This window comes from Vidua macroura, chromosome 21 (assembly GCF_024509145.1).
Source record: "Vidua macroura isolate BioBank_ID:100142 chromosome 21, ASM2450914v1, whole genome shotgun sequence".
In the NCBI taxonomy this organism is placed as follows: Eukaryota; Metazoa; Chordata; class Aves; order Passeriformes; family Viduidae; genus Vidua; species Vidua macroura.
In genome coordinates, this window is record NC_071591.1 from 5,783,048 (window position 1) to 5,796,676 (window position 13,629).

Below are 13,629 nucleotides of genomic sequence, written 5' to 3' on the forward strand. Positions count from 1 at the left end.
CACAGGTTATCCAGGTGCAGGGGCTGTTTCCCAGGTACCGGATGGTACCGGGTGGCTCCCGGAGAGCTGCCCCGCGGGCGTGCAGCCAGCCCGGCCGCACAGTAACTCACCCTCGGCACGGATTACCCCCATTCCCCCATCAAAACCAACGATGTAGCGAGCAAAGCAAAGAGCCAGAGCACACCCCGGGCACTAAGTGTGCACTGAGTCGGGCCCACTCCCTGGGCAACCACATGGTGACAGCCAACTAGAGCTTCCCTCACAAGGCGGCCCAGTCCCGCTCTCCACCGCGCTGGGCTTTGTCGCCCCCTCCCCGCCGCCATCTTAACTCCTGGCAGCCCCGCGCCCTTCGCCTGCGCTGCCTCTCGTGCCCGCGGCGGGACCAGCCGGGCCCCAGCGCAGCTACGGCGGGAGCGACCCAAGGGGAAGAAACAGCCTCAGCCGGACCCTCGGCTCTAACGAAGGTGCCGGGATAGACCGCACCGCTCTCCCGCACGGAGTAACCGCCCGCCCGCCCGGCACCGCCGCCCCGCGCCCTTCCCCAACATGGCCCCGCCCGGCTCAGTTTACCGCTCGCAGGCCGGCGGGCTAGTCGCTCGGATGACGTCACGCGCGCCCGTTTCCATGGGAACCGGAGGCGCGGGCGGTGGGAGCGCCGCGGGCCGCGACCGCCGATCCCCCCGGGCCCTCTCCGGTCCCGGCATGTTCGCGGACAGGACGGCACCCGGTGCCGACGTGCAGTCGCTGTGGAGGAGCGCCCGGAGCGCGCGCTGCGAGGCGGTGAGAGATCCCCGGGGCGGCCCCGCTCCGCGCTCCTGTACCGCCGGGCCGGGCAGGGGGCGGCTGTCAAGGCTGCGCCTTCCCCGGACCTTCTGGGATCTTGCCTTGACTTGCCCTCTCCCTCTTCCCCCCCGCAGGTCCCGCGGCTCTAGCGCGGCCCGGGACCGAGACCTCCCGCTCAGGGAGTTGTTGGCACCGTGCGGGCTCCGGGGCAGCGGGGCCTGTGTCCGCCCGCCGGCTCTGTCCCGTCAGCGTTTTGCTGATTTAGCCGCTGTGTGCGAATTGGCGAAGGACCAGCCGAGCGGCTGCCGCCCCGCAGTTTGAGAGCTGATAATGCTGCGCTGTCACCGTGTGCGCTGCTCGCTCGTTACTCTGGAGCTCGCTGCCTTCTTGCCTTCTCCCGTCCTTCCCATTCCATGCTTTAGAGCACTGCCTGAGTCTGACTGGCATTCGGGCATCCCTGCCTCCGATCAGATTATGGGAAGGTCACAAACGCGTCACCAACACCTGGGCAGGTACAGAGGTACCCCGTGTTTAACCATGATCCAGAGCTGTGCAGAGAGGCTGGAATGTCTCCGTGAAATGGCAGGAAGGGGAAGGTGCTTTGAATGCGTTGTGAAACACTTGTTTTTTCTGCTTGGATTATAGACTCTCTGTCTTCTTTCACTAGAAAAGTTGCCAGACTGGGAAAATTTCAACAGCAGAAGCTGCAGCACAGTCTCATACAGCCCGAGATGCTGCGGTGCAGACAGAACAGAGCAAAGATGCTGTCCAAGACTTCCAGCAAGAAGTCCAAGTAGATTACACTGGGCTTCTGTCATTCCTTCAGAGAGTGGAGGATGCTGTTATCAAAGAACTAAATAAAAACTGGAAAAGTCATGCCTTTGATGGCTTTGAAGTGAACTGGACAGATCAGGATGAAACAGTAAGTGACAGAATTCAGGTCATTGTCCAAGCAGAGTTCAGTTACTCTAAGTTGTTAGTCCTTATTGCTGTGACTGTTCTTACCAGGTTCTAATAATTAAACATTACCACTTGGGTTGCCTTGGGGTTTTTTTCAGCTTTCCCCTTGCGTGGTAAAACTGTTCTTCCTGCTGGTGCCTGAGCTGTAGCAGCAGTGGGAGGAGGAAGCCTGCAGTTGGTGTAGGCTTTTCTTCAGCCCCTTCAGAGCACTCCAGCCAAGCAGGGATCTAGGAACAGTTGCAGTCAGTGAGTTGGCAGCTCTGCCTGCTTAGATTATATTTGTTTACTGCATGGTGCTCAGGAATGGAAGCAATTTGTATCAGACAGTACATGTTGGGACTGGCATCTTCAAACTATCTTGTGAAGCTCAGTGAGTGCCAAACTCACACCTGGCAGCTGCTGTAAATTCTTAGGCACAGCCTTTCAGAGCTGTGCTCTCTCTGAGAGGTTGTGCTTGAGTGACAGTTGTGTTGTGGGTTTGTTTCCCAACAGGAATTCAACAACCTTTTCACATAAATTCTTGGACTGAGGAAAACCCACACTGTAACCACACAATCACATCAGGGGTGGGCACAGATCTCATTTCTCTCTGTTCAGAGATTGTTGCCTCAGTGCTTGGATTTGATCTCTTCCAGGTGTTGTGTTTGCATACATTGTCTTACCCAGAGGCTCAGGATCAAAACCTGCAGGTCACCAGTGTTTCATGGAATGCCACAGGATCTGTCATTGCATGTTCCTACGGCCGGTGGGTATCCAGATGGATTTGGGAGTGCAGCTGAGGCTGACCTGAGGTCTAGATATGTTTGCTTTCTCTGTAGTAATAAACTGACACACATATATATATATATATATATATATATATATATATATATATATATACTCCTTATGCAAGTTAAATTATTAATCTTCAAAGTAACAAAATCTCAGGCAAGTCCTGAATTATATATTTTATTTCTTCTACCTTCTCTCCATCCTGAAAATGGATACATGATCTTACTGATTTGTTTCTAGGTAGATTCTGTTTGAAAAATGTAAAGAGCAGATGCACTTGCAAATATCTGTAGGTGAGGTTTGGGAGAATGCACTTTATCTTCACTGAGATCGTGATGTTTAATGTGGTCTCTGAGCACCCTGGTTGAACCTGGCACCTGTTAATGCATGTGCCTGGTGCCATGGACATGTAAGAACACGTTTAAGGATTTCTGAAATAAGGGTTTCACAAATCATTCATCTAATCCATTAATGTCTGTAACTGCCCCCTCTTTCTTGGCCCTACTGCTGCCCTTTTTTTTAAGCTCCTCTTTCCTTAGATTAAAAGCCCCAGCAAAAAGGGTTTCCATGAGAGAATGCATACTGAAAAGTAAAACAGGGCAAACCCATATGTTAGTTGCTCCTTCTGCTCTCCCAGTCTACAACTGTTTGCAGATGAGGATGTGGTTTCTTTGTCTGTGGGTACCCTCAGCAGAATTCCTTCCATGAACTTTCCATATGCACCCTTTTGATTGTCCCCATTATTTGAATGGTGAGTGGGTCTTGGAATAGGGAAATTGTACCCAGAATTTACTGGCTGCCACTTCGCTGTAAGCACAGACATGTGCCCTGTCACATCCTGTATAAACCAGCCCCCAGAGAAGTTCCATCCCCTCATGATTCCTTCTTGATGGGACACAAAGCAGCACATTGAGGTGAGCAGGGGGGAATCTCAGAGCTCTGCTGGAGTGGAATCTTCTGGAACACACAAAGCAAAGTGTAGCTTTTTGTTTTTCAGGTTGGACGATGGGGACTGGAGCACAGAAAAATCCTATGTTTGTACCTGGAATCTGGACAGAAGAGGGTTGAATCCACAGCACCCTGACCTGGTGGTGGATGTTCCCAGTTCTGTCATGTGCCTGGCTTTCCATCCCTCCCAGCCATCACTGATAGCTGGTGGGTTGTTCTTACTTCAGACCATGCTGGAAACATACCCTTTTTTCCTGCAACCTGGATCCTTTGGTTTCTCTGAGTCCAGCCTCAGATTTCCTGTAAAGGAACAGCATTGCAGCTCCTCAAACTGAGGAACTAATGCCTACCAACACAGATAAGTGCACTGTTGCATCTGAACTGGGACTTGGTGCCTCTGCAGTGACACCTGCCTTTATATCCCTTTCTCAGAGAGAGGTGACAGAAGGAAATCCAGCCCTGGGTGTAAACTGATTTCAGCAGAGCAATATTTTCTTACACCAGAACTGGCTGTGCCCTGCACAGAATTGCCCAACCTTTGAAGCTGGTGGGTCTGTTTCCACCATTGCTCCATTTGTGCATTTGTTCTGAGCTGTCAGACCTTAGATGTTTTATATTTGTCCTTTCAGGTGGCCTGTTCAGTGGGGAGTTGGTGGTGTGGGACACCAGCAGGACAGAAGACCCTGTGATCTGGAGGACAGGGATGACAGATGACACCCACACTGACCCAGTCTATCAGGTAACAGAACATTGACAGCAGACAGGGCTGGGAAGGTGAGAGTTGCTGCTGCTTTGTGTCATCCCTTTGGTTTCCATCCACAGCCAGGCAGTTCACAGACATTTCAGCAGTTATATTCTTTTTTGGTTGGCTGTTTTCTCTCAAATCTAGCTCCTGAACAGACAGCCTCTAAAAAATAATTTCTCACTGTCCAGGATAAATGAAGAGCAGAGCCATTCCCAAACTGCAATAGTTTATTAAGGAAGATGCAGCAATGATACTTGGAATGGTTTAAAAACACAAATGGGAAAGTGTCACTGATCCTTGGAAGCTTAAAGCCACATGCTTTAAGGGGATTTACAAGCATGTCATGCAATCTGGCTTCCTAAGGATTTTGCCCTTCTGGGGCCTTGTGACCCTGGACATTCTGTGTATTTTTCTCATCTGCTACTCAGGAAAATGCTGTTGTTTAGAGCTGGGTGAAAGTAGTGCCATAAACACCCATCCCAAAACTGAGGGCAGGTGACCCATAGAAACTGCAATGGAGATTCAGCCCTGAACACTGGATGTGTTTCTCTCCTTGAATCTGTCTGTGCCAGCTCCCAGCAGAAGCTTGTTTGGTACCAGGCTGGTGCCTGGCTCTGCTCCTGTGTCACTGCAGGCTGCATGGGCTGGGCAGTTGTGACAGTCGCCGTTGTCCTGAGCTCATGGCATTTGGAACAGGTTAACTGGTTACCTGACACCAAGCACAGAAACCACACCCGGCTGTTGAGTGTGGCAACAGATGGGAAGATCCTCGTGTGGAGGGAGGAGCGGGATGGGCGGCTGGCCTTGGCTGAAGGATTTGCCATCGTGGCTCAGCAGATCCCTCGCAGCACTCGGCTGAAGAAGGTGAGTTCAGTGGCTCAAAGAGTGCTCTTTTCACAAAAACATTCTGAACCCTGGAGCCCAAGTGTCAGACCTTGCTGTGCTCCAAGAAGGGCCAGGAAAAGCCCGTTCTGAACACACACACCCTTGATCCACAGCTCCTTTGCCATACAGAAATCATTCTTAGAAGACTGACAACAGCTCAGGTTTTGCCATGCTCTAAAGAGAAGTTGCCGGGATGGAGAACTTGCTTGTAGTGTTCATGCATGTGAACCCATTTGTAGGAAGGATTCAGTGCTACAAACACAGAGCTGTCACAAGCTGTGCTGTGAACAGCCCACTGTGTCCCCGGCAGGCTCTGCCCACGTGTGCCTCTCTCTGGAGTGCCAGCTCACAACCAGCTCTCTCTTTGCCCAGGTGGCCTGGGGAGAGGCAGCCGTGGGGGTGACCTCACTGTCCTTCTCACACTTCGATCCCGGGGTGTTCGTTGTGGGTGTGGAAGGTGGGCACTCCCTGCGGTGCTCCACCATGGCCCAGACTCCGGCTGTCCCGCGGCCGGCTGGCTCCGTTCCCCTCAGGGCACCGGCAGAACTCGCCTTCTCCCCTCATGCTGGGCCCGTGTACTCCGTGAGCTGCTCACCCTTCCACAGGTAAGTGCTGCATGTGGAAATGATCACTGCCTGGCTCTAAACACAAAATAGCCCCTGGGGGTGTGTACAAGTTCCAAAAAAGGGTCACCTGGCATCAGGAACTTCCTGTTGTGGGAGAAACAACATCCACTGGCTCTGGTGAAGCTGCCTACTGGACTATGCTGTATGTGGGCACATGAGCAACATTAACACTTTCCTTAGATCATCCTGTTTGTTACAACTAAAACTCAATTTGAAGCCAAGGAGACGAAAAAGTCCTTCACTTGGGCAGATCACTAAGTATCTTACTGAAGATTTTTCTGACATCAGTAGCTGCCAGAATTTAAATGAGAAGCTCCCATCTCTGCCAGCAATTCACCCACCATCCGTGGAGGCCCCAAGCCCTGTTTCTGTGAAACATGCTGACAGCCCAGGTTTGCCTTTAATTTGCATGAGACAAGCCCAGCTCGAACAATGCTCAGCTCTAGATCAGCAGTTCTCTGGCAGCCCTGGGCCACCCCCAGTGGTCAATACAAGCCCTCATTAAGCTTAATTGGGGGCAGTAACAAACAGCCCACAGCACAGCCTGGCAATTACTGCTTTAGGAAACACAGACCTTTACAAAGCAGGAATATTGTCCGGGGTCATGCTCCTTGACTGATTTCTGTTCTTTATCGCTAGCAGTAAAACAAAAAGAGCTGTTTCTTGCTTTCTCCCTCCCCCAGGAACCTCTTTCTGAGCTGTGGGACCGACGGACAAGTTCACTTGCACTCCATGTTGCAGACACAGCCCCTCTTTGCTCTACAGTTATCAAAGAAATACCTGTTCTGTGTATGCTGGTCTCCAGTTCGACCACTGGTTTTTGCAGCTGCATCTGGGGAAGGCAAGTAACTGCAGGTGCCTCCTCTTGAGCTGGGTATTAATTAGTCAGATCAATTTTACTGATTAGCAGATCCCACAAGCACAGAGCAGTGGCCATTGTTTTCACTGTGTAATTAGTACAAAGGAGTAATTTCTAACTTTAACAAGGTGAACCAGCAGTCATTTTTCACTTCTGATGGTACCTTTAAATCTGTTACCATAGTGTGTATTCACAGGAATACAGCTCAGCAAGATCACTGTGGCTAAATCTATTTCCAGCTTGTTTTTGACATCTACTTACAGAACTAATGGTTTAAAATGAAATATTTTTCTCCTTAGAAAATTGCCCAAACATTTTTGAGTTAAAGAATGGAGATTTCACAGAATTTGGCAAGCTGGTTTCAGGTTTCTGACAGTAGAACAAATCCATGCTGCCTGCAGTAATGTCAGCTGTCTGTCACAGCCTAGACACCCATCAGCAGGGGAAACAGGTTAAAAATAATTCTCAGTGCCAGACTAAGCAGATATTCACCTGCTGTTAGATACGATGTCTGTTGCCACGAAGCTGCAATGAATGTCTGTGTCTGCAGGAGAGGTGCAATGAATGTCTGTGTCTGCAGGAGAGGTGCACCTGTTTGACCTGGCGAGGAGCACGCAGAAGCCCACAGTGTCCCTGAAGCAGTCTGTGAGTGACTGCCCTGTGTATTGTTTGGAATTCAACACCAAGCACACGCAGCTCCTGGCAGCAGGGGATGCTGCTGGGATAGTCAAAGTTTGGCAGCTGAGCTCCGACTTCACTGAGCAGGGACCAAGGGAAATGAGTCGCCTGGAGCAGCTGGCAAGTGAGATCATGGACTGATGGAGCAGCACAACAGCTGTGTGAAGCTTGTAACTGCCCTGACTCCCCACTCACCTGGTTCCAGTGTTGGCCTGGAAAACACAGGTAACCAACAGCTAGAGTTGCCTCCACATAACAGTTAAATTTGCATTTAACCATTAAACACAAGATGATGTGGTTCGACCAGTAACTTTTATTGAAGCACACTGCAACATGTTTCTTTTCCCTAAGAGTTTCAAGCTAAGCACTTTAAGGTTACATCATAAAGTAACATTGATTATTGTAGAGCACAAGGAGAGACACATGCAGAGCTACAGTCAGCAAACGTGAGCATGTCCTTTGCATCTTTTGGTACTAGTGTTTCAGATCAATTCACAAAGAGTGAACGTGTAAATTCTATGTAGTCGTAGGCAGAAGGCAGTTCCCTGCCCTTGCCATCCATGTAGGGTTTCATGTGAGAGATGCAATAATCGGCCTGTTCCCGGGTCAGGTTCTGAAAGAGAGACAGCGTGGGAGTGAGAGGGCTCTGGGGCTGCCAAGGGGATTGACAGGCAGCCCTCCCATTCCCCGGGGCAGAAACCAGAGCAGCACAACTACGCCCACCATGGAAATGCTCTGGCTGTTGGCACTATTTGGTTAAGGGTTGGAAGGCCTGACCAGAGTCTTCCCACCAAACAGAAGACAGAACAGGTAACTGGGACAAGGAAGCACTGCAAACTCTTTATTTCCCTGCCAGCTGGTGGTATTCAGACAGGAAAAACTTGCTGTTTTGGCAGGGCAGTGAGAGGGAGGAGATGTTCATACTGTCTAAACTTAGGCTCAAGCTCTTCCTTTGAATTGCTGTCTGGAGAAACATTCCCATCTAATTTCCCAAATGATGGAAGTTCTGAGGACAGTGCACTCCCTTCCAGGCCTTTGAGTAGCTCTTGTTTTACTCAACCCGAGCAGTTCTTTGGTACATAAAGCTTTTCCTCTTCCTCTATAGAGCCAAGAAAGCAACTGAGTAGGACTCTCACAGCAATTTCTGTGTTTGCTGCAGGGGATCCCCTGGCAGGGTCAGAACTGACTCAGCCCCAGTGACATGAGCCTCCAAGCCATTAGTGCCAGGCTTTAGCTATGAACCAAAGTCTTGTGTTCCTCCCTGGGGGTTGACAACCAGCACTTACCTGGTAGAGCTCCTCCTTGGTCACGTAGGGCTTCCCCTCGGAGCTGAGGGCGCGGAAAGCGCTCTCGATCTCCTCGCTGGATTTCACGTTCTCCGTTTCCCGGCTGATCATGAAGGCCATGTACTCCTGCAGCGAGACGTGTCCATCCCTGCCAGAGAAACACAATGTGAGCACCCAGAGCACAGCACTGCCAGGCCCTCCAGAGAGGGGCTGGAGCTGTTCAGGAAGGAGTGAAAGTCTTAACATGGGAGACTCAACACCAGATCATTCTCTCAAAGTGAATTTCTTCTTTACAAACATCAATCTTGCCTTCCTCAAGGCTTTCACGTGAGTCACTGTAAAAACAGCCACAGCTCTCAGCCTGTGAAGGACCTTCCAGCCAACTCCCCAGTCAACACCTCCATGTATTTTGCAGTACAGAAAGGTCCCACTCACATACCTGTTGGGATCTACAGTGTCAAGAATAGACTCAAACTCAGGGTCTGGCTCTCCTTCCTCAACCATGGGCAGATCGTAGCCGAGAGAGCGTAAGCAAGACTTAAACTCCTGGTGATTAAGTCGTCCAGATTTGTCCTTGTCAAAGTGCCTAAAAACAAAACCAGAACCCACATCTGTCAGTTGAGTCCTGAGAGCTGTAAAGTGAGCTGAAAACTAGATCAAGGTTATAACCAGCCCCTATTCTGTACAAATGAGTTTGTATCAATAAATAGTTCTATCTAGCATACATGAAAAATATGCACAAATTCTTAACTTTGCTTAAAAACCACCCATTCCCCACCAAAAAAAACCTAGCTGTATTCCCAGCTGGAATGCATTGGCACTGTCAGCAGCAGGGGCTGCAGGCTGTTGCCCTCTGGCAGAGAATGGAGCAGCTCAGCACAAAGTGGGGCAGACAACAAAGGAGCCACAAATGGATCCTGCAAACAGGAGCCATCCACGTGCCAGAAGTATCTCCCAGGCCTTCCTCTGGCTTGTGTTCCTTGCAACTCACTTGAACATCATGCTGAACTCCTTCAGGGCCTCCTCAGTGACTCCAGTGGTGTTCCTGAAAAGGAAGCAGCAAAGATGAGTAGCAGTTCCTGAGCTGTGGTACTCCGAGTCCAGTGGCTGCACCACACAGTGAGGACAAAGGAGCAAACACACATTCCATGTGGGAACCCTTGTACACACTTATTCCACAGAATAAAACTGTTCCACTGAGATCCCACCCTTGCTCTTGGCCAACAGGAGCTATTCCAAAACTGCTCACTTCATCCCTCTGAAGGGAACTGGGAGGTGGTGGGGATGTACAAGCTCACTGCATCCATTGTTCTGAGCACAGGAGACTCTTTAGCACAGACCATGCAGGGCTGGCTGCAGGCACGGGCAGCTGTGGCTCCTGTCTTTCCTCCCACCCCCAGTCAGACACTTCAAACCACACGTGGGCCAGGCAGTACCGGGCTTGGATCTGCTGTTCCAGGTTGTGTTGCATCCTCATCCCCAGCTGGTCCAGCTGGTCCCACTGCTGTGCCAGCCCCACAGTGCTGTGTTCTGTGTACTTGTTGTCCAAGATAAGTGCCTCTTCCATGGCTGCTCCAAGGTCCTCAATCTTCTTCAGCTGGCTCCTCATAGCTCGGATCTCTTGGTGCTTGCGCTGTGAGAAGGGAGCAAAGAGGAGAGAAATCATGGAGCACCAAAAAAAAAAAAAATCTTTAAAAAGTTAGAACAGAGACTGGCAGGGCAGGAAGGGTTATACTCTTCTTTTTCTCCTAGGACTTCATGTCCATATACTGGGATTTGTGAAATAAGATTCAGAGCAATGTTCATCTTCATGCTCAATATTGGAAACTTGTAAACTAATTGTGGAGAATAAAAACCTTCTTATTAGGAAATGTGCTAAAAATACTGTATCCTCTCTGCCCTACCCCATCTCCTTTAGGAAAAAAGAAAAAAAAAAAAGGAAAACTACATCACTGTTGTTTAATGGCCTAATGGCCTGCAATGTAAGTAGACATCAGATATGTAAACAGAAAATCCCAGAGGTCTCTTCAGTATTCCAAATGTCTAAAATCAGTTAAGATTTTCCCACACAATTCCATGCATTTCCCTTCCTGCTCTGTGTTCCCAAGCCAGCAGGAAATGCTGTTTTAGCCATAGGTGCACATCACTTACTTTAGTAGCTTCTAGTTGTGACTCCAGTGTTCCTGATTCCTCCACCATACATGACCTAAACACAGAGCAACAGTGAGAGAAGGCACTTATCTCATAAAAAAATGGCATGTGGGGCTTGAAATTAACAGTCCTTCCTTGAAATGAAAAATCCTTTCAGGTATTTAAACACTGGTTTTGTGTTTTGTTTATTCTGACTCATCCTATTTCAGACTGACACTGTACATTTTGTCTGATTCTTATTTCTGTATATAGTTAATTTCTAGCCCCATTTGAAAGGCAACATGATCAGCAGCCACACTTCATGCCAGACTCAAAGCACCCGCTTTACTGGACCTCATGGAATTAGAATTTAGTGCAGTCCCACCTCCCTGCCCCGTGCCCAGCACACACCACACACACCAACTGCAGGTGAGTCACTGGGGATGGGCTGTATTTGCAGTCAGGTACAGGAGCTCTACGAAGGTGTGTTACAAAGGGGAAAATGAGGGTAAAAAAAGATGGTGAGAACTACTGGTTTGGTTGAAAAGTAATCTTAATGTGGCAAAATCCTTACAGAGAGCTACAGACCTCTGCTGCTCAGCAGTGCCTGGTGGAAAGGTGCCTTTCCCACCCCACCTCTCCATGCTGCACCCAGAGCAGCTGAGGTTCAGCCACTCTGCCCAGTGATTTCCACCCTGAGCTTTACATGCAGGTCCCCTCAGTGGCCTGGGGCTCCAAGATCTCCTTCATACAGACTAGCTATGGACAGTCTCTGGGATGCTGCTTTTCCCCCACCCCAAGATCCCAAGCAATCTCTAAGCAGCCGTGTTTGGGAATCTCTGTCCTTCCAACACGTACGGTGAGAGCTCGCACTGGACGACCCACACATGGACCGTGAGTCTGGGTGCTGTGCAGGTGGGGCATCCTCTGACTCTTGGGTATTAAAGTTCCTAATACCTGAATCTCTGGTATTTCAGTCACTAAAACCAGGTTTTCATCCCCACCGGACTCTGTCTTCCCACATGTTTTTGAGCTTCTTGAGAATGGGGATTTAAAGTGCTGAATCACTCTGTAGCGATGAAAATGCACCAAACATCTGGGTGTTTCTCACCACAGGGTTAAGGCTCAGGCTCAACGCCCGCCTAGAGATGAAGCGCACGCCCAGAGCCTTGAGCAGGAAGCTGGGAACCAACCGTGGAAAGAACCAACAGGGAAACAAACCTCCAAGCATCTCTAAGCCGTGAAAGTTAGTTGGAAGGAAAGCGAGCCTTGGAATTAACGAGTGCGTTTGAAAACCAAAGTGAGGTAAGAAAATAAGAGGAAAAAAACCTTCCAGATAGATCATCCCCAACTTCATACTGATAGACACGAATGACACGACGATATGCTATGCTAGTCAAAGGAAAGAAACCAAGTAAATTCCAAAAAGGAAGAAAGAAAGAACAGAGGAAAGAACACACCAAAACACGGCCACTGCAATGGAGCCACACTCCAAGCCAGCACTGCCTTGAAGCAAACACAAGCAAGCACTTAATGAGAGAAAAGTATTTAAATGCTGGTTGCACATACACAAAAATAAACTGTTATTATTTTCATGTAAGTCACAAAAAAGTGAGTCTCGGTAAGAGACAAACTGAAGTTTTGCAGTTAGCTCATCTACAGATTGTTTAAAAGCATTTTTTTTCTAAACTCCAAATTGTTCTTCCTCCCTTCCCCAAAGAACACCCCTCCCAGGCAGTGCTGGGCACAAACAAGCTGCAAAGCAAGGAGTGCAGCTCTTCTGACACTTCCTTGAAGCTCTGCCTTCCCTCTCGCCAAGCCAGGCTAAGCACAGCCAGTGCCTCTTGGAACGAAATCCATGTTTTTAATCTACTCACAGAGAATTAGGGACAAATTCTGCCTGGCATATCAGCAGCCCTCTGGTAATTTGTTCAACAAAAGAGCCTGGCATGAGGATCTCTAACTGACCCTGCGTCTTTCAGTGAATGGCTCCTTTCTGTTCACTCGTTCTTGGATACCAGAACTAATCTACATCACTACTTGACAAAGGAGCAGGGAATTCAGCATCCATTCCAGGAAAATCTGCTCTGTTCCATTAAACTATACAACAAAACCAGGGCAAACTATTTTTATCTGGCAGAACACAAGAGACTGTGATCATTACAGAGCAACTAAGCAGCAGAATTATCTGTGAAGATTCCATCCTTCTGTTAGGAAAAGCTTTCTCTTTAGGAGCAAGGCCCTGGTCTCCTCCAGCCCTGTGCACAGGCTCACACACAGCCTCTGCCCTGGCCCAGAGACTGCTGGCATTTGACATCACATCTTCTCACAAAGCTTCCACTGTGCTGAGATTCGTCCTGCTGAAGGAATTTAACTGGACAGACAATTGCAGAGGCTTTGGCAGTCTGAAAACATTTAAAGATCTTATTATTTCCTTTCTACTTCCAGACAAATGGCCAGCACACATCCTCATCAGGAACCATTGCTGTGGACACAGAGTGGGCTAAAAACTGCTGGAAAATTCCAACAGCTTCTTGAATTCACGTTGGAAGGTTGGTTTTCTCCTGTCAAGGCTAAAATCTGTGTGGGCCGTGGTTTTGCAGTAGATTGCAAGTATCTTAAGCTGAAAAACTAGAAATGTCAGAATAGCCTGCCTTTGGAAAGCAGCTACACTCTCACATATCTTCTCAACTTAAGGGCCTTTTCCTGTGCAAGCCCTCTGAGAAAGCAAGAGCAAAAGTCAGGACTTCCATGGTGTGCCAGTGGCTGCCTGTTGTAATTCTACTTTTGACTAGGAGATTGTTATGTTTCTACTGGGTTATAGTTATTCCAAAATCTTGTTTCCTGTGTCTGTGCACCTTAGCAAAAGGTTGCTCTTTTTAAATAAGAGGGGTTTGAGCATAGCTTTCACAAGCAATGTAACAACAGGAGAAAACACACAGAGCAGAACACGTCACC

At 49.0% G+C, this 13,629-nt stretch overlaps 2 protein-coding genes across 10 annotated transcripts in view; one reads left to right on the plus strand and one right to left on the minus strand.

Moving 5' to 3' along the window:
• Positions 1-576: 576 nt before the first annotated feature.
• DYNC2I2 (dynein 2 intermediate chain 2) lies at positions 577-11,031 on the plus strand. 4 transcript variants are annotated; one of them, XR_008440272.1, is made up of 10 exons: positions 577-780; positions 1,451-1,705; positions 2,379-2,488; positions 3,512-3,669; positions 4,092-4,201; positions 4,904-5,071; positions 5,465-5,697; positions 6,402-6,559; positions 7,158-7,480; positions 10,945-11,031. XR_008440272.1 is itself a non-coding variant. In XM_053996537.1 (10 exons), the coding sequence occupies exons 1-10, from the start codon at positions 601-603 to the stop codon at positions 7,394-7,396; spliced, it is 1,491 nt and encodes a 496-aa protein (XP_053852512.1). In that variant the 5' UTR covers positions 577-600; the 3' UTR covers positions 7,397-7,565. The 4 variants fall into 4 exon arrangements, 3 of the variants coding, with proteins under 3 accessions (XP_053852512.1, XP_053852511.1, XP_053852513.1); XM_053996537.1 differs by lacking the exon at positions 10,945-11,031 and having other exon boundaries at positions 7,158-7,222; positions 7,343-7,565; XM_053996536.1 differs by lacking the exon at positions 10,945-11,031 and having other exon boundaries at positions 7,158-7,565.
• The window catches only part of SPTAN1 (spectrin alpha, non-erythrocytic 1), a 46,063-nt gene continuing 39,982 nt past the window's right edge, over positions 7,549-13,629 (minus strand). For all 6 annotated transcript variants that reach the window (XM_053996535.1, XM_053996534.1, XM_053996532.1 and 3 more), the window contains 6 exons: positions 10,693-10,747; positions 9,978-10,174; positions 9,533-9,586; positions 8,981-9,127; positions 8,542-8,689; positions 7,549-7,868 (listed from right to left, as the gene is read on the minus strand). In XM_053996535.1, the coding sequence (XP_053852510.1) occupies positions 7,743-7,868; positions 8,542-8,689; positions 8,981-9,127; positions 9,533-9,586; positions 9,978-10,174; positions 10,693-10,747 (727 nt within the window). In that variant the 3' untranslated portion in view covers positions 7,549-7,742. The remainder of the gene's footprint in view (positions 7,869-8,541; positions 8,690-8,980; positions 9,128-9,532; positions 9,587-9,977; positions 10,175-10,692; positions 10,748-13,629) is intronic.